Genomic DNA, 22,272 nt, shown 5'->3' on the forward strand with positions numbered 1-22,272 from the left:
TTTTCCCCTTTCCAGTTCTCCCCTTTGGAAACCCCGTATCCCATCCCCCCCCATCTCTATGAGGGTGCTCCCACACACACACCTACTCCCATCTTCCCGCCATGGCATTCCCCTACACTGGGGCATTGAGCACCCTCAGGCCCAAGGGCCTCTCCTCTCACTGTCCAATAAGGCCATCTTCTGTCACATATGTGGCCAGCACCATGTGTATTCTTTGGTTGGTGGTCCAGTTCCCGGGAGCTTTGGAGGGGGGGTGGGTCTGGCCTGTTGACACTGTCAATCCCTCCACAGGGCTGCAAACCTCTTCAGCTCTTTCAGTCCCTTCTCTATCACCTCCATTGGAGACAGGTTCTCACTTCATCTACTTTCTGCCTTTGGGTGATGCTGTTTTATGTGGATTGAAGTTGGGGCTTAGTCATGGTCTATCTTGAAATTCCCATTTGTAAATCTGAAAGCTAGAATAGAGCATTGGTTTTAAAGTTCATCAAGTGAATCACAGCTCTTTCATCATGGGATAGGTACTAATCTTGTAATGTAGATAGTATTTACTATATGCATCACATACAGTATAATTATATTCTATCTAATGATACCTCTTGATACAGTCTACATTTAAAAAACACTTTCTATTTCAGCATGATGCACACTATTGATATTTAATAGCCCTAATCTGGTGCATGATGTATCATCTGCATAATGAGGGTGCTCTTGGTTTTCATTATACACAATTAAACACTAGAACAGATCTATTTTTGTATTTAACCTTTAAGGCTAATAATCTATGGAAATATTTAAGGCCAAGATTTTATGCTACATGTAAATTATTTCTATTTTTCATTTTTACAGAGATGACCTTAATTCTCTTCCAGACACCATAACAAACAATGTAGTTAGTGGCCATGATAATTATTACAACGCCCTGCACATCACGTTCACAAAGGAGGTGAAATTACATTAATACTGGGAACAGAATGCTCCCCAAATAGAATTTCAAGTGGTTTCCCAGTGCCCAACTTAAAAAAAAAAAAAAAAAACTTCTTTATTTGTGTGTGCATATGCATACTTGCATGTGTGCAGAGGCCAAAAAACAGCTTACAGGAGGCTCTTCTTTTCTCCCTGTGTGTCGCTTACAGATGTTGAACCTAGGACACAAGCAAACACTCCTACCACCTGGGCCATCTTGCCAGTCCAACATTTGAAAACAAAAGTGTGGTTTATGTTAATATGAAGCACCTAATCCCCAGGCCCAAGTGTCTACACAAATGTTCTTGGGGAATAAATGATCTCTGGTGTCTCTCAATCGCAGGGGCTCTAGTCCAAATCTGTGGTCAGTTCTAGCCATAAGATGATTCAGGCTACTTTGGGGGTACATACTTTATTTTTATTCAGAAGAGTCTCATTATGTATCCTTTTTAAGGTGTTGACTTTGAGTTTTTTTAGGGATAGTATCCACAGGCATTATGTAACTAATTTGATTTGCCTCTTATTTATTTCAATAACTGAATCTCCTGTGTCAATCTAGTGCCGATGACAGAGGTAGGACTTCACACATCACCCCCTTGTCATTGAACCTTAGGTTTCTGGGACAGTAGGGGACCAAGCTTTCCCTTCCTTTGTAAATGACTCTTCATTTTGCTTTGATTTTTAGTAGATTGCTCCTGGTGTTTTATCCTTAAAATATAGAACATATACTGACATAACACATATTCCACTTTCTTGGATATTCCGTAGTTCAGTTGCTTGCTTAGGTACGTTTCACCCTGAAACACATTTGCAGTATGTTCCGCTGTACTCTCATTTTGCAGTTGCTTTAGTGCATGTGCCCTACACCTTTACCCCTTGGCCATCTGCTCTGTCCTAGCCAAGTCTTGGACTCACTTCTTTTCTTACAGCCTTATTTTCCACTTGATCTGAGAGTGGAACCTCCAGTCATTCCTTGTGATACACAACCACTCACTCGTGTCTCAGGTCATTGATTTATTCACCTCAGGGATTCTGGGCTTCATCTTTCTTTCTGCCTCTTCAAATACTTATATCTAGGCTACTGATCATGAACTTGTGTGTGTGTGTGTGTGTGTGTGTGTGTGGTCATGTGCTTCTTACCAGGAAAATACTGTTCCCCCTACATCTTCCTTTCTGGCTGTTTTATCCATTATTGCCATATTTTATTTATTTATTCATTTAGTATTTTATGTGCATGTGTGTGTGTGTGTGTGTGTGTGTGTGTGTGTGTGTGTGTGTGCATTTCATACACATGAAGGCCATCAGGCAACTTGTGGAAGTTAGTTCTCTCCTTCCACATTGTGGGTCCTGGAGATCAAACTCTGTCATCTGGCTTGGGGCAACCGCTTTCACTTGTGGAGTTGATTTCCCTGCCAGATCTGCTTCATTTTTCTGTGTGGATAGCTGTCTTAGTTAGGGTTTCATTGCTGTGAAGAGACACCATGACCATGGAAACTTTTATACAGGAAAACCTTTCATTGGGGCTGCCTTACAGGTTCAGAGGTTCAGTCCAGTATCATCATAGCAGGAAGCATGGCGGCATCCAGGCAGGCATGGTCACAGAGAAGAGGCTGAGAGTTCTGTATCTTGATCCGAAAGCTACCAGGAGAGAGCTCTCTCTTCTATACAGGGCAGAGCTTGAGCACTAGGAGCCCTTAAAGTCATATAAGTCCTAAAGACATATAAGTCCTCTAACCAGGCCACACCCCCTAATAGTGCGCTTCCCATGAGCCAAACATATCCAAACCACTAGCGTGGCCCAGGAGTTCTGGCTGCTGGGCAGGGGCCACTCTCCTGCCCTTCTCATCCTATCAGCCCTCAGGACATCATGCGATTTTATAGTGGCTTCTTCTGCTCCCCCTAGAGACCTTGCATTTATGATGAAAGGTGAGGAGATGGGTGTCATGGCCAGTGCTACCTCCTGTGTCATCTACCTGCTTGATTTTCATTTTCTACCATTGTTGTAAACAACTATCACAAGGCCCTGGTAAAAAGGCATTTGTCAGGGGGAGGGAGGTCAAGTTAGGCTTTAAGCTTAGCTAAATTGCGGGAGTTTTATTTTGGATATACAGTCAGTCTCTCTCTCTCTCTCCCTCCCTCCCTCCTTGTCCCTATCCCTCCCCCTCTCCCTCCCCCTCTCCCTGTCCCTCTCCCTGTCCCTCTCCCTCCCTCCCTTCTTCTCTCCCTCCCTCCTGCCCCCTCTAATCTCTGTGCCTGGTCCACACATTTTTTTTCCAAGAACACACTAGATCATAGCTGCAGTTTCAGACCCCGACTGTCAGAGCAGTGTGATGGGGCCACAGATGGATTTTCTATCACACAGGAATCAGAGTGCTTGCTCTCTATCCAGTGCTGCTCATCCGCACAAGAGCAAAGTGGTTTCAAGGTCCAGGAGGAACGATGAGGTTCCAGGACGGCCAGGCTCCCCTTGGCTGTTTTGGGACACAGTCTGATCCAGGGCCACAGCCAAAGATACTGAGAGAACCGTAAGCTGTCCACTGAAGGCTCAGCCATTGGACAGCACCATTTTCAACTCTGGTGAACACAGCCATTATGTCTTATTTTCCTGATGCCTTATCCTTTATTTCCCCTCTTGATAAAAGCCGTCAAACCAGGCCATGTCCAGTCTGCTGGAGGGCTCTGAAATCTCCCGAGCCAGGAAATGTGACAGTTAGACCTTCCTGAGGACATCCAACTAGATCTGCTTTACAAAGAAAGAACAGAGATTCCAGCCCAGCTGGAAAGCCTTTTCATTACCACAGACATATTTGGGCGTGACTCTTCACTCGTCTGCTGATGACAGTCACGCATCTACACAACTGTTGATGTGTCTTGTTCAGTAACAGATCATTGGATGAAGGACTTCAATGAATTAAATGTAATTAATGATTTGATGCAGGATTTTGATCCTGAAAATTACTTATGATGACACCCAGTAAAATAGCTACTATTATTTTATAAGTATGTACAGGTATATTTATGCTGTTGTTTAAATAAAAATATGTTGTAAATCCTTTGGGTTATCAAACATAGGAAAATTGGTAATAGCCATTCGAAAAATTAGTCGTTCTTGACTCCGTGATTTTTTTTTTAATCTACTCTTTTGGTAGTCAGTGGGTGATATGTTTGCCTATATCATCTTTAACTTTTATATTAAGAGCTTCTGGGCATACCCAGCCTTTTGATATTTGTAACATGTTGCTATCTAAAAATGTGTTGGACCACATTTCAAGCCATGCTGAGCTGTGTACAGCTTATGGCCGTGGGTTGGATACACCCCGTTAAGCCTGATTTATAGCAACTTATTAGCCTTATTTATAGGCGTAGTTGTACCTTATTTTATTTTCTCTGTTGAGTGGAATGGGTCTCAGGGGATGGTGAGAATAACAGATTGTGACATGAAAGTTTTGATATGTTGAGCTCATCCTACACAAGCCCTGTTGCCTGAACTAACCTCCAGCATCCAGCTTGCGTTTTCAAAGGACGACCATGGAGACACAGCCCGGTCCAGGCATCACTGCTTTTACTTCTAGTGTGCTCAGAGACCTCACCACCCAGATGTGAGCCGATGTGCATCTTCTTTGTCTCGCTAGGGAGGACGAGCATGCCCTCATCCAGCAGTACTGCCAGACACTAGGCGGAGAGTCTCCCGTGAGCCAGCCGCAGAGTCCGGCTCAGATCCTGAAGTCCGTGGAGAGAGAGGAGCGCGGAGAACTGGAACGGATCATTGCTGACTTGGAGGAAGAGCAAAGGTACGCTAGACCCAGTAGAAGAAAGTGCACCACTCGCTCCCTTCCCTTCCTTCTGTCTTTTCAGAGCTGCTGTCTAAGGCATCACAGTGAGGTCCAAGTTCGGGAGCACATTAGCAGGCTGGGGGTGTGGGCGGGGCCTCATGCGCCCGTGATTTAATGATGGATCCTGGAGTCACTCTTGCTTGAAGCCCATTTTCTCCCTTCCAGCTCTTCCTGTCAGTGTTTTTCCACCAGATGAAGAGTATCACAAACTGAATTTGGAGTTCCCAGGGACAGAATATACACCTGATAATAATTCTGGTTATGTTTATTTTTTTTCTTTTTCATATTAGAAATCTGCAGGTGGAGTATGAGCAGCTGAAGGAGCAACACCTAAGAAGGGGACTCCCCGTGGGCTCCCCTCCAGACTCCATCGTATCTCCTCACCACACATCTGAGGACTCGGAACTTATAGCGGAAGCCAAGCTCCTTCGGCAGCACAAAGGGCGGCTGGAGGCGAGGATGCAGATTTTGGAAGATCACAATAAGCAGCTGGAGTCTCAGCTGCACCGCCTCAGACAGCTCCTGGAGCAGGTAGGGGGTGTGGAATCCCGTGCAGCACCTCAACATGACCCCCTGCGCACCACCCCACGGAAGCCTGCGCCTGGCCTTGGAAGCTGTTAGGACATCCATTTTCAAGTCATCACTGCCACAGTTAATTCAGTGTATGAATGGAATCATCATGGATGCAAAAAATGTCTGTTTTCTCACCTGACTGTAGAAATTCTTCTTTTGCACTAAAATATCACCTTAGGATAGTTTGATTTAAAAAAAAAAATCCTGTGGTACACACGAGCTTGCCTTTCATAAGGAAAGGTTCCACTGAGATTAGGCGACCTACAATCTTTAATCTAACACTTTCTTCCAGAGAACTGGGGCTGAGAAGGTACCTCAAAAATCACTGTGTGCAAAAAAACAAAAAACAAAAAAACAAAACAAAAAAACAAAACAAAACAAAACAAAAAAACCCCAACAACAACAAGAAAAAAAACCCAGAGGAACAGGTGACTGTTAGCCTGTTAGCTTGCTACTGTTATTTCCTTACACTGGAGAGGTTCTATAGCAGTGGCTCACTATACTTTCTTGACAATAAGCAGTAGAACTTTCATTGCGAGGAAAACGTATGTTTCTGATGAATACAAAATAATGCATGCCTTTAACAGAGATGGCGTCTCTGACCCTCCTCCCCTTCTCATGCTACTCTTTTTCTTCTTTTCCCTGACCCTTCCCCCCCCCTCCTTGTTTTCTCTTGCTTTCCTTCTTTAATATTGGCCAGAAACTGGTACATTTCTTTTATGATGTAAGGCTGGCTAATAACTCACAAATGAACCTGCCTTTCATAAGTGGTTGAAAAACCACCTTTATTTGGTTCGTGACAGAAGCGTAGGGTATGGCTCCTGCCTTTCTGCTTCTGACAATTCTGTGAGGGGAAGCAGCAGGGGGGAGAGGAGCCACAGTGCAGAGTTAAGGCTTGACTGACTTCACTGGAAGAGGGCGGTCAGCTCCCAGAGCTAACAGGGGGGACACCTTTGCTGCGGACACATACAAGGTTGTGTCTTATTCCCCACAAAAGATTTCCTGAGTGGCACCAGCAGTCCTATCACAGTTGCCTTTTTCTCCAGCCTGTGTAGCGTAGCATCCTGTGACATCCTAACAGAGACGCCCCTTTCCACAAGTGGTATACTGCATCAAAGAAAACCATTTCTCCAGGGGTTTGCTTACATTGGAGAAAGCTGTCTTGGCGTAGTTGCCACCAGGGCCTTTTTATCTTGTCAGGAATCTTGAAAGCATTATGATTTTTGCATTACCAACAGAGTGGGCAGTTGATCCCTCTCCTTCCTTTGGCCGCTTTCTTTTCCCTCTTGTCTGTCATCGACGAGTTTCTTTGACATAACTGTGTGAGTCATTTACTTAAAAGCCTGAAAATTCTCTATCTTTGGAAAATAATGGTTTCCTAAGTGAGTCAAGACTTGGCTTTCTGTTAAGACCTCAGACAGTTTGCTTGATCATAACCTCAGTGTATTGGTGGGGGCCAGGTGTTGTTTGTAGAGTGAATTTGAAGTTCCCAAGTAGTACCTTAGTAAAGGATAAGTTTCCTTGTGCGATCTCTTAAAGCAGCAGCTCTGAACCTGTGGGTCACAACCTCTTTGGGGGGGTATCGGGTGAGTTTTCTGCAGGGGTTGTATCTAAGATATCCTGATACTCACATTAGGATTGATAATAGCGAAATTGCAGTTATGAAGTAGCAACAAAAATAGTTTTAAGGTTGAGGTCACCATGACACGAAGAACTGTATTAAATGGTTGCAGCATTAGGAAGGTTGAAAAGCATCAGCTGTTAACGTCCACAATTTAGTGTCCACCCAGAACCTTCGCAGAAGCTCTGCTTGAAGCCTTTGCTTGCCGTGTTCCTTGTTGATGGTCTTAGGAGGACAGAAAAGGCTCTTGGACTCATTCTCCCTTCCCTCCCCTGCCATCCTATTAGACCAAGAGCCTAGCCGCTCGTGTGCCTCCAGCATTACACAGGAATGTTTTTTGGAACCAGCTGATCCCTGAGTGGCTCAGAATATCAAGTCTGTCGAGCTCTTATCTCTTCATAACGATTTAGTAAGCGTGCCAGAAGTAGATGGAAATTTTAACTCAATATAAACAGGGAAAACTACCAGATGTGGACTAATAGGGATTTAATGGAAAATCCACATCAAAGAGTAATTTCTACATTCCCATATTATAGATCCTAGTTTCTATTTTGACCACGGACTTATCAGCCTACCCATCGGCAGCACAAAGATAGGCACGGGGGCTATCATGGAAGGTTTGCCCTGGGTCAGACTGGGCCAGTGGCTTTGGAAAGACTCATTTATCACTCTACTAACAAAATTGTTTGCCATGACCACGGCCAGTAAATCGTTTTTAGTGTCTCTTCCTCCCAGTTTCGCATCCACACTAAGGTGTTAATACTAAAAATAACTTGTACACACAGACTCTAACACAGTAGGTTCTGTAGTTTGCCTAGAACTGCTTCTGAGCAGTCCAAGCTGGAATTTGAATTCAAGCAACTGAATCCAAAACCCAGTGGGGTAAAAGTTCTTTCTCCATACCTAGCCTCTGAGGGGGAGCTATTTTGAAAGTTGGTACATTTGCCATTTTCAAATTGCAGTGGTACTTTCTGAAAGATGAATCTAAGTTACTTCTAAGGTTGGTGTAAAAATTGAGAGTTGAAAATGGCAGATATAAAGAACTTCAGTGGCATAAGAATAATTCTTCGAAGTGCAAAGGTGGAGCGAGCATTTGGCTCTCAGGAGAAGTTTTCGGGCCCCAGCCTAGGCTGAAATTGCCCAAGGACCATGGCAGGGGCTGGGGGAGGAAGGAACACTGTCCTTTGTAGGTTACAGGGATCCTTCTTACCCTCGCTTCCCATGTGATTTCAGCCTGACTCTGACTCCCGCATCAATGGCGTCTCCCCGTGGGCTTCCCCACAGCATTCTGCATTGAGCTACGCGCTTGACACTGACCCAGGCCCACAGTTCCACCAGGCAGGTGAGTATCGCTGAAGCGCGGTCGGCTTTGGACTAGGCTGGGCTTCTTTTGTTGTTTTTGTTTTTCGGTTGCTAGCATTATTACGTCTGAGTGCTCTGCACCACCAACCATTATTCTCTTTAGTCTGAAATGAATGTAGATCCATTTTAATAATAACAAAAACCACTTTAGTCATAATGTGCTTGTTTATAAAATGTGTAGGAGTGGATTCAATTTTGGTGAAAGATGAAAAATTTTCTTTTCATTTGAAATAAGCAAGACTTTTTTTTTTTTTGCTTTGAGAATAATTGTGTGTGCGTGCACATAAGTGCATGTGTGTGCATGAATGTGTGGACACTTGTGTGTGTGTGTGTGTGTGTGTGTGTAGTATATGTGCATGTATGTGTTGTGCATAGCCCTGGGCTTATATTGTGATGCTAATCCCACTCCTGGGAGGGGCTGCAGATGAGATGTTAATCATGCACACAGGTGCCTTGTGAACCTTTCCCCACCTTAACTTTTCAAAGAAAGGCTGGAGCCAATGACTGGGCAGGAGGAAGGAGGAGGGGCTGAGAGTTTGGGGAGGAGAAAAGGATTGATGGGAAGGGGGATGAACTTTGGGGGGTCGACGGAGAGGCTGGAGAGAAGCTCGTGGCCTGGAGAAACTGCAAGTTCTATGGGATAATATAGATGGAAATAGAGGAGTGTCGTGGGAGATCTACCCAATCTAGGCTTCTAGCTTGTATTGTTACTGATTGAGTTGAGATTTCTTTTACCAAGTAATTGGGGTGGAAAATTATAGCAACATGTATGTGTGAAGGTGATCCGAGAGGCCGGAGGTACCCAGCTTTCACCCTCCACATTATTGCTTTGTGATAAGTTCCCTCACTGACCTGGAGTAGGATGAGGAGGAAGCCGCAACAGTCCTTTCTCAGCTCTCTCGTCCCCTCATTACTCAGTAGCGGCTACAGGCACACATCATCCCGGCCAGATTTTTAGTTGGACTCTGGAATCCAGACTCAGGTCTCATACCCAATGCAGGAGGCTCTCTTACCCACGGAGCCATCTCTTCAGCCCTGAGAATGATTGTTTACAATATGTGTTTCTCTGCAATTTTTACGTTCATGTGCATGCAGAACCTGATGCTGAAGAGTCGCCTTCAACATGTTCTCTACCTTATCCATCCCAGTCTCCTCCGGCATCGCTTCACCGCCCTCTGCGGCAGAAGCGCCACCAACACCATCAGTGACAACGTCAGCTCACCAACAGTGATGCTGTTAAAAACGCTATTGTGGTTTTGGTCATAGAATAAAATACGTTTCAAAATAATATAAAGCAAACAAAATGGACTGTGATAAAAGCTCCAAAATAAAAAAAATGAAAAAGAAATTGCTTGAATATTTTACATGCAAAATAATGGATTTTCAGCTAGCACGCTGGCATCAAATCTAGTTACTTATTTTTTTAGTTTTATATTTTTCAAGTATATAAATTTATCCACATAAACACATGGTACATTTTTAACTATGTAAAAGTCTACTGATGGGGCTAAGGATGTAGCTCAGTGGTAGAATATGTTCCCCTGGGTTTTTTACAAAGATCTCTATACAGTCCTTGAATGCTTCTGTGCGTGCATGCGTGCGTGCGTGCCTGTGTGTGTGTGTGTATTTGTGTGTGTGTGTGTGTGTGTATGTATGTGTGACATATGTCAAATGAATACAGATATTTCTGTTTCCCTCAGAAATTGTTCTTTCAATGACAATTCATATCCTGTTTATATTTGGGGGCTGATTGCAAATGGTTCTTTGAAATCTTAGAAGGATGGGCATTCATTTCAAGCTCCCTGCTTCCTCTGTGTTTTGTCTCAGCATCTGAGGACCTGCTGGCCCCGCCTCATGACACCAGCACGGACCTCACGGACGTGATGGAGCAGATCAATAGCACGTTTCCCTCTTGCAGCTGTGAGTAGGAATGACCCTTGTGCAACCGCAGTGTGCCTGTCCATCTGTCCTTCCTCCTTCTTTTCCACTTGCAGTTCTCTGTTCTTCTTTGGGATGACAGCAAAGCCATTGTTAGAAGCAAGATTGCAAGCTGTTTTGAAATATCAGCAACATATGTGTTGACAAAGAAAATGAAGCCCTGTTCAGATGCTGGAGAGATTCTGAGGTCCACTGATAGTATGATCCCAACCTTGGCGATTTTCCCACGTGCTCCTGAAGCCACCAAATAAAGTCCATTAGAACAATGTCTGCTTTTAGAATATAACTTCGGTTAAGTGCAGGCTATAAGGAACTTGTGTTACTTCAGAGAAGATCCTTGAGTGGCATGCCAAACTAGGGGGGAAACTTCCTACCTTCCTTGAGATATATCTCTGTATGTCTTCATAGCCAGGCACAGAAAGCAATTATTTCTGTCCTCCCCTCTCCTTTAAAAGGGTTCTTTTTTTTTTTCTTCAGGGAATAAAGTAATCATTGTGTGGAAACCAGATGATTCACAGGGTCACAAATTATGAGTCTGAATTCTCCATATGAATAGCCAAGAGTCAGAAAATCGCCCAATGAGAGCAGCCCAAATCCCAGGGGAAATTACATAATGATTTTAATCGATTGAATTTTTTAAGTGGTTTCTCTCCTGGCATCTTGCCCCCCTTCAGATTCTGTTCCACTCTCACCTCAGAGACCTCTGTGGTCTCTCGGCTCAGGAGCAGTCTACTTGAGTCCATAAACACAGACACGCCACTGTACTGTGACAGTTTCAAATACTTTGAAGCGTGAAAGGGTCACTTATAATTTGGGGGTGGATCCTCTCACATGGATGTTAAAACCAGCCAGTCTGTAAACAAAAAACTATGATTTTGTGTAAATCTCAGGTTTTTGATTCACTGTTTTCTGTTGGCTCCCTAGACAATCTATCCTAAGTGAGGAAAAAAGTATGTGTCAATTATTGGTGTAATTGATAAACACATTAGATCTGTTACAATAACTGTAGTTAAATGTTGAATTTCATCTCAGAAGTTTTTATTTATTCTGGCTTATATAGTAAGTACCCAATGGCTAGAAAAACTACCACGTTTTATGAATTAGACTTTCAGAATTAAAGTTTTTAAAAACTAATACTTTTTAATTCAGCGGCCACCTAAATGCATTCGTCAGTAAAGAGCAAATTCTGTAAGTTGAATTGTGTTCACAAATTTTTATTTAAATGTAATTCTGGACCTTTTCCCTTTAAAACTCTGTTAGCAGTAAAGTCAGAGTGTGAGATATGTATAAATCTATGCTTTGTAACAAATATAAAGATATAAATGCAAAACTTCTATAGTGAAAGTGTACCTCAAGTTCAGGATTTTTTTTTTTTTTACAAATCTCTTTTTCAGAAGCTCTTCTAAATCTTTCCTAAGGCATTTTCTGGTGTGTTTGATTTTTTTAAAATGGTCATCTATGCCTTGCTTAAAACAGAATATAATGAAAAACTATGACTGTAAACAACACCTAGTCTTCAAAGGTAAATGTTGCTGCTTCTTGCCCTGACCACTGATGCAAGTATAAAATTCCCATTGGTTGGGAGCAAGACGAACCACTTGTGGTGACTGGATTCTGAGAAGTTTAGTCTCTATGGAGACCACACTGCAGTGGCTAAACCCTTTCCTTGCATTGAGACCTCTTTACCTGTGACATCATCCTTGGCACTCACTGGATTATTCAAAGAGGCTTGCAATTCCTTAAAAGGAGAACTGTTGGTATTCTCCTAAGTGTGTACATCTACCAGTATTTATAATATTGAGATTTTTCTATACATGAGCACTCCTAGTCATTTGTTATAATGAAGAACCCAGGCACCTCTTAAGTAAGAAATGGTACATAGTACATTTTAGAATCCTGTGGGATTTACGGGCTATGTGTTTTTGCTTCTGAAAATGGCATTGTTTATTCTTTTTCATTATTTATATTCCCATGTTTCTTTGGCAAATATAAAAATCTGAAAGGTACAAAATGCTTTCCAATTTTTAAAAAAAGAATGCCATTGTCTTGCTTACAAAATTGATGCATACCTCGTAATTTTACCTAAGATTATTAAATCATTTCAAATTGTACAGAATCAATTAGTGCATGGTACAGACCTGGTATCTGACACATACTTCCAAATTGATGTAGTCTGTGGTTTACAGGGATCTTCATGTTTCTAGTTGGAGAAATGTAATGGTTAAAAATGTCCCAGATAGCACTTCGAAAGGTTTTGCAGGATTCATTAACTTTAATGTTGCACTTAAATTGCTCAGTTTGCAGATATTTTATTAAGAGTCTGCAATTCCCAACCTTACTGACCACCTTTGGAAGTTTATCTGAATAAATAGGATTGGCATGCTCTCAATGCCAAGACAATAATCTCTTGAGTTTCTATAGCTAAGGAGAACTTTCGAATTGCTTGTAGCCAGTGTGTGATGGATGAGTTGAGCTGCATGGTAATCTTGACTCTTGGTCCTTTGTGGATTAAACAAATTGGATGGCTACAAATGAATTTTCATTTGTGGCAATTTTGGAATTAAAATGAGTCTGTATTCATAAATCCTAATTGCATGAATAGCTTCTGTTAGCTTACTTTTTTTTTACTGTGTCTATATAGCATTGTGCATATTTAAAACGCTTGCATTTTGAATCAATATCGCAATTAGCAATGGTAGCATCTTTGAATAATAACCTTTTAAAATGACATTGAATCTCAAAGCAAAGATGCAGGCATTGCCATCTTATTCCTAAGAATTAGAGAACTGAATTGAATTTGTGTTGACAATTATCCAGTCATGTAGTAGAAAATTCTAATGACTATAACTATTTCTTTGATAGCATAATATAGTTTGCTTATATTGTTCAAATATGTGGAATATTTATAGTAAGTTGAGTTTCCTTCCTTCCTTCCTTCCTTCCTTCCTTCCTTCCTTCTTTCCTTCTTTCCTTCTCTTCTTTTTCTGCTAGAATAATGCTTTTAGAATTGTTAACTTACCTGGATGTTTCTGCTGTGATTTGTCAGGCTTGAATGGCATTCATCAAAACCTCAAGACTTACAAAAGCACAATGATTACCTAATTTTCTTTTAAAATACATAGCTTGTTCTGGGACCACCTATAATGTTTTATTTGAGTAAAAGAGATAGGAAGACAAAATGAATTAGACTTCTGTCTAGAGTTTGACTATTGCATATCCATTATTTAGGAGAGAAGCATAGCTGTCTTTCGGATAGATTGTGTATTTGTAACATGTCCTTTCAAATAATTCAACTCAGCTGCCCCAGGGCGTAGCTCAGATGAGTACGTGAGTTCACTCTTTTTTTCTCTGAAGGGACACACCTTGTAGGACTAGACTTATGTTACCCTGGTTCTTCTCCCAAAACACCAGGACTTACATTCTCCCCTGCTATCACAGGAGGATACCCTTCTAGCCTTTCTCTCTCTCTCTCTCTCTCTCTCTCTCTCTCTCTCTCTCTCTCTCTCTCTCTCTCTCTCTCCTCCTCACAGAGACACAGCATGGGCTACCCATGTTCTTTTTTCCTTCTCATCACAGGAAAATGAGGGATTGGGAGTATGCAACATAGTGGGTAATTAGAGACAGAGACACTCCCCGCTTTGGCCAAGGATAGATATTGTCATCATTAGAAAGCAAGTTTCCTTTCTTGCCCTATGTTGAATATGAATCTGCAGTGAAAGGGTCAGATATTGGCAGGCTTAGAGGACACAGCCATTGGCCTATAAAGCAAAATGGTGAAGCAGTTAGACTTCAACTACTGTTCAAAACAACAACAACAACAACAATAACAGAAATGGGTCCTGAATCATGTCTCTAGTCTTAGAAGGAGGTAGGCATCCTGCCTGGAAGGCTATAGGAATCCTAAACTTTCTGGGCATTAAGGACAAAGGCTTACTACCATTTTTCCCTCCTGTCGGGGACAGTCACTTGCACAGCCCAGATTTCCTCAGAAAAAAAGCTACTTGTTCAGAGATGGTTTTAAAGGAATGGTTTTCTCTTATTTTATGTGCATGGATGATTTGCATGCTTGCATGTCTGTGTACCATGTGATTGTAGTGCCATTGGAGGCCAGAAGAAGAAGTCACACCCTTTGGCACCAGAGGCACTGACTGTTGTGGGTTACCATATGGGTGCTATCAGCCAGTGCTCTTAACTGCTGAGCTGATCATCTCTTCAGCCCTGGAAAGTTTTTTGTAGAAACCAACAATTCTCAGGCTGCACACCACTATACCCTTGGGAGTGGAAAGACCCTTTCACAGGGGTCACATATCAGATGCCCTGTGTGTCAGATATTTGTATTATAATTCATAACAGTAGCAAAATTACAGTTATTAAGTAGCAATGAAAATAATTTTACAGTTGGGGTCACCACAGCATGAGGAACTATATTAAAGGGTCACAGCATTGGGAAAGTTGAGGACCCCTGATAGCCCTCCTAAACTGTCTGTGTGGACAGTGGTCTCTTGGACCACTGCCATTCTTCAGAGGGGCCCCACCCTGCTGTCATCAACTTTGTCTTCTAGACTATACTCATTATAATCTCTGAATTTTTTTTAAATGAAGATCACAAGAACAAGGGATCATGAATGTGATCTCAGTGAAAGATGAGTCTGACAAAGCAGAGATCTAGAAAATACTTGGTAGGACCAGTTCTCAGTCAGCTCACCATATCAGCTTCTCTGTGTTGGGCTCCATTACAAGGAAGATGTGGAAGGGTTATTAGCACCCTAGGCTAACTTCTATGCTCTTAACTGAACCCATGTAAGGCATCACTGTTGATCGAAGTTCAGAAGACTGCTAAAGAATGACTGGCCTTTTCACTGGTGCAAATGCACCTTCTTCCCACAGCTTCCAGCAAGAGTGTGCCAAAGTATGTAGAAGATACTAATTCCCTCTAAGGACCCTTTTGGTCAGAATCGAACTGTATATTCAACAGAATATATAGGATCTCCTCTATGCTTATTATACATAAGCCAAAAAATATATAGCATAGTTATACAATGAATTTAAGAATTTTTTCTCTTTTACAAAACTAAGACTGTCCTGAATGTTTTCGTGTATATGTTTTAAAAGAGCTAGCATATGTTTTTTTTGGGGGGAGGGGTAGGTTTTTCTTTTTCTTTTCTTTTCTTTTCTCTCTCTTTTAATCACATGGAATATGAAACACTTACTGGGGAAACTAGCCTCGGTTAGAGCCTCTGGCCAGAGAGTCCGGGTGGCAGGCCCCTGCTTCCAGCTGGCATCCCGGTGAGGGCAGAGCTTTTCTCTCCCTCTGAAGAGAGCTCTACACATTTGCATGCATGAGAAGGGAAGACACAATGCAATAGTAAAGCCCTCAATTGATTTCTTCTATTTTCTTTTTCAGCAAATGTCCCCAGCAGGCCACAGGTAAGAGTCAATGGCTTGATTGACTTCACTGTCTTGATCCCATCCCATAAGTATATTAGCTGCTATTGATTTAGCCTTACTTCATTCTCCATATTAATGAGTAAAGCCTCTTGATGTTTAAGTGTTCCTTGATTCTGTACAACAGATTGTTGCTTTGAAGATGTTGGGCGGGGACATGGGGTTCCCAAACCAAATTCTATGAGGCACCCAAAGTACCCATGCTAGATTTTGGTTCTCACCCCCACACTATCTACTATCCAAGTCACTGTGTAAATCTGACTGACCTTGAATCTCACATGTTTGTCAGAGAACACTGACTTTGAAATATCCCTGAAACTACAAAGGTAATACCAGGATCGTGACTCCAATGAAGACAGAGTTGCCATTTTTCATTTAAAAAAAATCCATGCAGCTTTTCTGGCAGCTATAGCCTATGAGCTTTCAGTTTTGTTTTGTTCCCTATGAGGAACCCTTAGTTAAAATATGCCACGGAGCCAAAGCAGATCTTTATAAAACACTTTCTTGTGTAAATTCATTAGTTCTTCCAAAACAGTGAACATTGTCTTATCTTATTGGCGAGTGGAATTGGAGTCTTAGCTAGAAGACAGTTGTCTATAAAGCAGACTATGCCAAAGTAGGTAGGGTTACCATCTTCTGATGATGCTCATTGTCCTGGTCCACTGGAAGCAAGGATTTTAAAGGGAAGAGAGATGACAGAAAGATCATCATAGGTGTAAGGAGAGCTGGGAAGATGTGCTCACATGCAGGGAAGCAGACACACCCCAAAACAGACTATGACTAAGGGAGCTGTTACGGAACACTGCTTTCTATGCCATCCATCCAGGTGATTGTGTTGACCTATAGCCACATTCAAGTTCATAACCAAAAACACCACACTTGACTGGTTTTGCAGTAACTGATTTTTGGAAAGTTGACCATGTTAATCCAGTTCAGTACAATAGTTTAAGAGAAAGAGCAAAAAGGTGATTTTTAAGAACTGACCCAGGGTCTTAAGCTTAGCTGTAAGGGAAGGGAAGACATGCTCTGGACAATTGTAGGGAGAAGAGAGGCAATGATCTATATGTCGGTATCTGACAGTATTTGTCTTACATTGTCACGGGGTGGGTGTTACCATCCTAGCACAAGTAAGCTGAAGCTAGAGATGGTCAACAGGATATGTGATAGCAGAAATTGAGGTATTAATAGGACATCAGTAAAGGTAATGGTTGTGTTTGGACATTTGTGTGCACGGCTAGGAAGTATAGAGGGTGGGATCCCTAACGGAGAGGCTAGAGTGTTGACAGAATCATCTTCATGGGTGTTAAAACCCCGATGCTCTACAAATAGCCTCAACATGGGTGACTAATTATTAAGATATTTGCCCTCTGAGAAATAAATGAACATGCTTTAAGGGTCTTATGGAGGACTGGCTAATGGCTTGTTGGACTCAGATGATGTGAAATTCACATAAGCATTTAAGGGTGAAGGCAATGAACTTGACCCTGAAATCCTCTGTAAGACCTACTAAGAGACCCATGGTTGCATGGAGGATCGTGGAGGGAAGAGTTATAGGTATCTTAAGGTTATCCAGATTCTGTATCTTTAAAACCTAAATGCTGATTCAAGCCATCAGGGAAGGAGGTGTTGTGTGAAGAGTAGAAGGTGTAGGTTTTGTTGGTGATGGATCACACGTGACCCAGGGAGCACAGAAGGGGAGATTAAAGAACTGGTGAGGAATGCCCGGTAGTGTGTGGATCTCAGTGTGATACAGGACAGAGGGGATGGGAGGGTAAATGGGAAACAGGAGCATATAATAGAACCAAGAGATAGACTAGGGGTTCAGTTCTCATGCCTCCTGTGGTGGGGTCACGTCTGTAGAGATACAGGTCAGGGAGAGAGAGTGGAGATTCTCCTCATTAGCCCAGGACTTAATTGCTGAAGATGGAAATTATTTTCATGTATTTCCTTATTAAATTTCACATTTTATAATTCTGCTGCCTAAAATGAGAGCTGTTATACACCTACTTAAACAATGCATTCACATCCTGAATAAGAAAATGCAATATGCACAGCTCAGGATTTAAAACAGGGAGTAAACTTGAAGACCTTCCACTTTGGTCTTAGATTTTAAGAAATTGAGTTGAAGAGCTATGTTGTTCCTGGCCATATAGCATCCTGGTGGGTACAGTAACATGTCTCCTTATAGGAGTTTCCTTCCTCTAAGCGTCCATCCTCTACTTTCTGGTCTTTTCCTTGTAGAATTTTCCATACCCTGGGTCAAGGGGAAAGTTGTGAGAAGTCTCTATTTTCACTTAGATGACTGTGCTGTACTTTTATTTGTAGAATTACAGATTTTGACTTTTAAAATTAAATTTCACATTTTTTAATTCTGCTGCCTAAAATGAGAGCTGTTATACATCAACTTAATAAATGCATCCACATCCTGAATAAGGAAATACATGAAAATAATTTCAATCTTTTCAGCAATAAGTTTAGCACCAAAGCTTTACCTATTGATATGAATGTATAACACAGTCCCTTCCCTACAGAACTTATTCCTATCCATCTATATTCTTGAAATACTTTAACTATGATTCTAATGACTCCTAATCTAGGAAAAAAATTAGACCATATGCCTGAGATAACTTTAATATCTGCCTGTCCAGGAAGGGTTCACCTCAGTATCCAGTAGCTTTGAACCCAGTGAGACTACCAATAACATTGGCTGGGTTTCGTCTCCTTCAGAACAGCAAGATGCCTAATGCAAAAGCAAGTTTGATGAGAAGAGGCTAGAAGCAAGAGTCAGCTGACTTCTAATAGATCTGGAAGGAGGAGATGCTTGGGAAACTTTGCCAGAAACTAGTTTATAGATTCCCTCTATGTCTAGGAAAGCAGAATTTCATGTCAAGGTCTTCCACAGAACGAGAAAGAAGGTTAAGCAGGGATTTTTTTACTGGGAGACCCCAAAGAGCTCACACGATTCTATGAGGCAAAGTTTCCATTACGTGATTCCATTTTGGAGTAGATTTTGAAAAAATGTGTCTAATTTCAGTACTTTCTTTTAAATTCAATATATTCTTTATTTACATTTCAAATGATTTCCCCTTTCCTGGATCCCCACTCCCTGAAAGTTCCATAATCCCTTTTCCCTCCCCCTTTTCCCCCATCCACCCCTTCCCACTTCCCTGTTCTGGTATTGCCCTACGCTGCTGCACTCACTGAGCCTTTCCAGAACCAGGGACCTCTCCTTCCTTCTTCTTGGACATTATTTGATATGTGGATTATGTCTTGGGTATTCCAAGATTCTAGGCTAATATCTGTTCATCAGTGAGTGCATACCATGAGTGGTCTTTTGAGACAGGGTTACCTCACTTAGGATGATGTTCTCCAGCTCCATCCATTTGTCTTAAGAATTTCATGAATTCATTGTTTCTAATGGCTGAACGGTACTCCATTGTGTATATATACCACATTTTTTGTATCCATTCCTCTGATGAAGGACATCTGGGTTATTTCCATCTTTTGGCTATTATAAATAAGGCTGCTGTGAACATAGTGGAGCATGTATCCTTATTACATGCTGGGGAATCTTCTGGGTATATGCCCAGGAATGGTATAGCAGAGTCCTCTGGAAATATAGTGCCCAGTTTTCTGAGGAACCACCAGACTGATTTCCAGAGTGGTTCCAACCAGCAGTGGAACAGATAAATTACTTACCTTCCCTGTGGAAACTGTGATATCACTTCCTTATCGTGGCCTGTATTGAGATCTCTTGGCATTTTCCATTTAGTGGAGACTACAGGACATCTTGGATTATAGTTCCAGTTTCCTCCTCTCTAGGATAGTGAGGTAGCTTTACTAAAGTGGCCCTCTCTGAGAGACTTCTACTTTCCCAGGCAGAATGAGGTACTCTTTTGGTTGTCTAACACATATTTCATTGCTACCTTTCCCAAGAAGCAAAGACCTCTCAATTTTACCTGGGTTTCTAGCCTGGGCAAGGAAAAAAAGACACTGGTCACCCCTGGCCACTGCTTTTATGTTGGTATTGACTACTATAATAAATAGCTGACATATGACTTCGGAGTGAAGGAAATATGCTCATCCTAGAGAGCAGAAGTCACATGGGCAGTGGATTGAGGGAGGGTCTCCTTTGGACGCAGCCATATAAAGTTTTGGTTGGTTCTGGAAGAAGCCCTTCTTGTCCCATGAAGAACTGTCAAGTCTTTATTTCCTGAATGTCCTTAGGCAAATGTTGTTCTGACCTTGGTGTTTTCCCTCGTCACAGGCAATGTGAAGCATCTATCCAGCCAACCAACGTTTCCCGACCTTCAGTATTGCCCTCTTCTGCAAATGCCAATTCCAAGTCCCATTGAACCCCCAAGCTCCGTGGCTCCATGACACTAGCTGTTGAGTGCTGACTGGGTGTTCTGCTGAGGGAACCAAACCCTGACTGTCCAAAGAGAAAAGGATATTTTGGTTTTATAACGTTTATTATTGTTCTCTTCTCCTCTTTCTATGCAACTGTAAATTAATGAACAGAGAAGTTATTTGGAGGTGGTAAAGCATTTGTCACTGATTTGTATAATATATACAGCCATGGGAAAGTGGGTGGGGGCTTTCTAATATGAAACCGTCTTTTTAATAACCGAGAGAAAAAATTGCATAAGAATTAGACCACTTTACATTATTACATTCCTTCTGTGGTTCATATTAACTTTGTACAATAACTTCATTTATTATTTGACTATTTTACCATTATGTTTTGGTTATTTATAAATTTTTCAGCCATACAACCAAATAGTTTCTATATATTTGTTTCTATAATCTGGCCAAATTCCTAAGTTCATGTATTTGAATCAAATATTTTATATATGTGGAGTAGGCAGCAATTCTGAGTATACTATTTAACTTTAGTCGACATCATACTCACAGTCCTTTAGTAACCACTGGATGACTGCACTACAAATCCTGTGGACTTAAATGGCTAGCTGCTGGGGTGGTTTTCCTCCTGTTTTTATTTCTTTTTTTGTAAGTAGATCTTGACGTCTTTATTTATTTCATCTTGCAATTTCTATAATAAAAAAGATTGCATGGCAATAGTCTCAAGACATTATTTTACCAAGGGTTACCATTTAAGCATATTTTCATGTTGACTCAGAAACCAAAGTTGGTGCAACCTCTCCTGGTACTTGCAACCTTGGTTTTCATTAGAAAACACACAGCAGAATGTGCCCATGGCGAGACGCAAGCACAGCGTGCTCCTTCAGGTTCCTTTGAAGAGACTTTGATTGTTGGTTTTATATTTTTAAAGTCCTGTGCAAGTTTCGAAAGTGCTGCTTGTTTCCTTTGTGAAATCAGACAGATACTTAGTGACTGTCTCATGTGAGGCTTTGGAGCAGACAGACAGACGTCTCGTGACCCCTCACTCGACCAGCAGCACATCTGGGAAAGATGTCAATCACAAGCCTACACCACTACTTCTCTAGAGTGAAATTAATACTCAGATGATTGTATCCCTGCCTCTACTCCTGAGTGCATTCAACTAGATTTTGGCTTCTTTTTTTCTTTTTCTTTGTCTTTTCTGTTTTTTTTTTTTTTTAATTTAACACCTAATTACTGATTTTAGGGAAACCAAAAATAAAAGTAAAGGTAATATGTTTTGATTCAAACATATATATGATTCAAACATATATGCTTTTAAAACATCAGGACGTGCTAACTTTGGGTTCTCTTTCACTGGGATCTGGCCAGAAGGAGGCTGAAAGTTAGAAATCGCTATTCTTTTAGGATCGGTTGGGTGGGTTGGGGGGCAAGGGTGTCTATTTGCAGCATAGATATTTTGAGATGAAGAAAATTGTTTTATATAAGAGGAGAGCCATTATCACCTTTCTACCTCAGAACCATCTTCCTCCATTGTGTTGGACATAGCTTTATATGCCGCGGTGTGCAAAGCCGAGGGCTTTCATCAGGCCATTTCATACCCAGGAAAGCACCTGTGTAAACAACATCGACAAAAACTCCCTGAACTCAGAACCCCAAGTTGTAGATTTGGTGTCTTCCTTGTTCTTGCTTTGAGGAGTCATGTATTCTTTTATTTCCTGCCTGTATTTGTATGCAAAATGATCTCTATCTGCTATTACAGAAACAGCTACACAAAACACTACATTGTAACCTTCTGAGTAATAAATAAGAGGAGATATATTACAGTAACCATGATGAGAAATAAGTGTATTGTTCTTTTGAAATATGTGGTTAAAAAAAATCTAATCACAGACTGTCATCTAATCTGTTACATACTGTATTTTTCATCCTGAATAAAAGTAATTTTAACACAAAATGACTTTGATGTTTGGCCGTGTTCACTGACGGAATCTGATCTTTGAATGTCTGTGATGAAAGCTAACTGTAAGATGATCTATTTATTCTGATAAATCTACATATTTTCTGAAACTATCTCTCCTATACACTAATCTAGTCTCCATTCAGTCATTATCTCTCTCTCTCCTTTCTTGCACATACATATGATTATATATATATTCCAATTTCCTGTACAAA

General features: G+C 41.4%; 1 protein-coding gene across 4 annotated transcripts in view; it reads left to right on the forward strand.

The window, feature by feature from the left end:
• Positions 1–22,054, forward strand: part of Utrn (utrophin) — a 508,244-nt gene extending 486,190 nt beyond the window's left edge. For all 4 annotated transcript variants that reach the window (XM_052169847.1, XM_052169848.1, XM_052169846.1 and 1 more), the window contains 6 exons: positions 4,596–4,754; positions 5,087–5,327; positions 8,224–8,332; positions 10,180–10,272; positions 15,695–15,717; positions 20,003–22,054. In XM_052169847.1, the coding sequence (XP_052025807.1) occupies positions 4,596–4,754; positions 5,087–5,327; positions 8,224–8,332; positions 10,180–10,272; positions 15,695–15,717; positions 20,003–20,011 (634 nt within the window). In that variant the 3' untranslated portion in view covers positions 20,012–22,054. The remainder of the gene's footprint in view (positions 1–4,595; positions 4,755–5,086; positions 5,328–8,223; positions 8,333–10,179; positions 10,273–15,694; positions 15,718–20,002) is intronic.
• Positions 22,055–22,272: the final 218 nt, after the last annotated feature.

This window comes from Apodemus sylvaticus, chromosome 23 (assembly GCF_947179515.1).
Source record: "Apodemus sylvaticus chromosome 23, mApoSyl1.1, whole genome shotgun sequence".
NCBI classification, from domain to species: Eukaryota; Metazoa; Chordata; class Mammalia; order Rodentia; family Muridae; genus Apodemus; species Apodemus sylvaticus.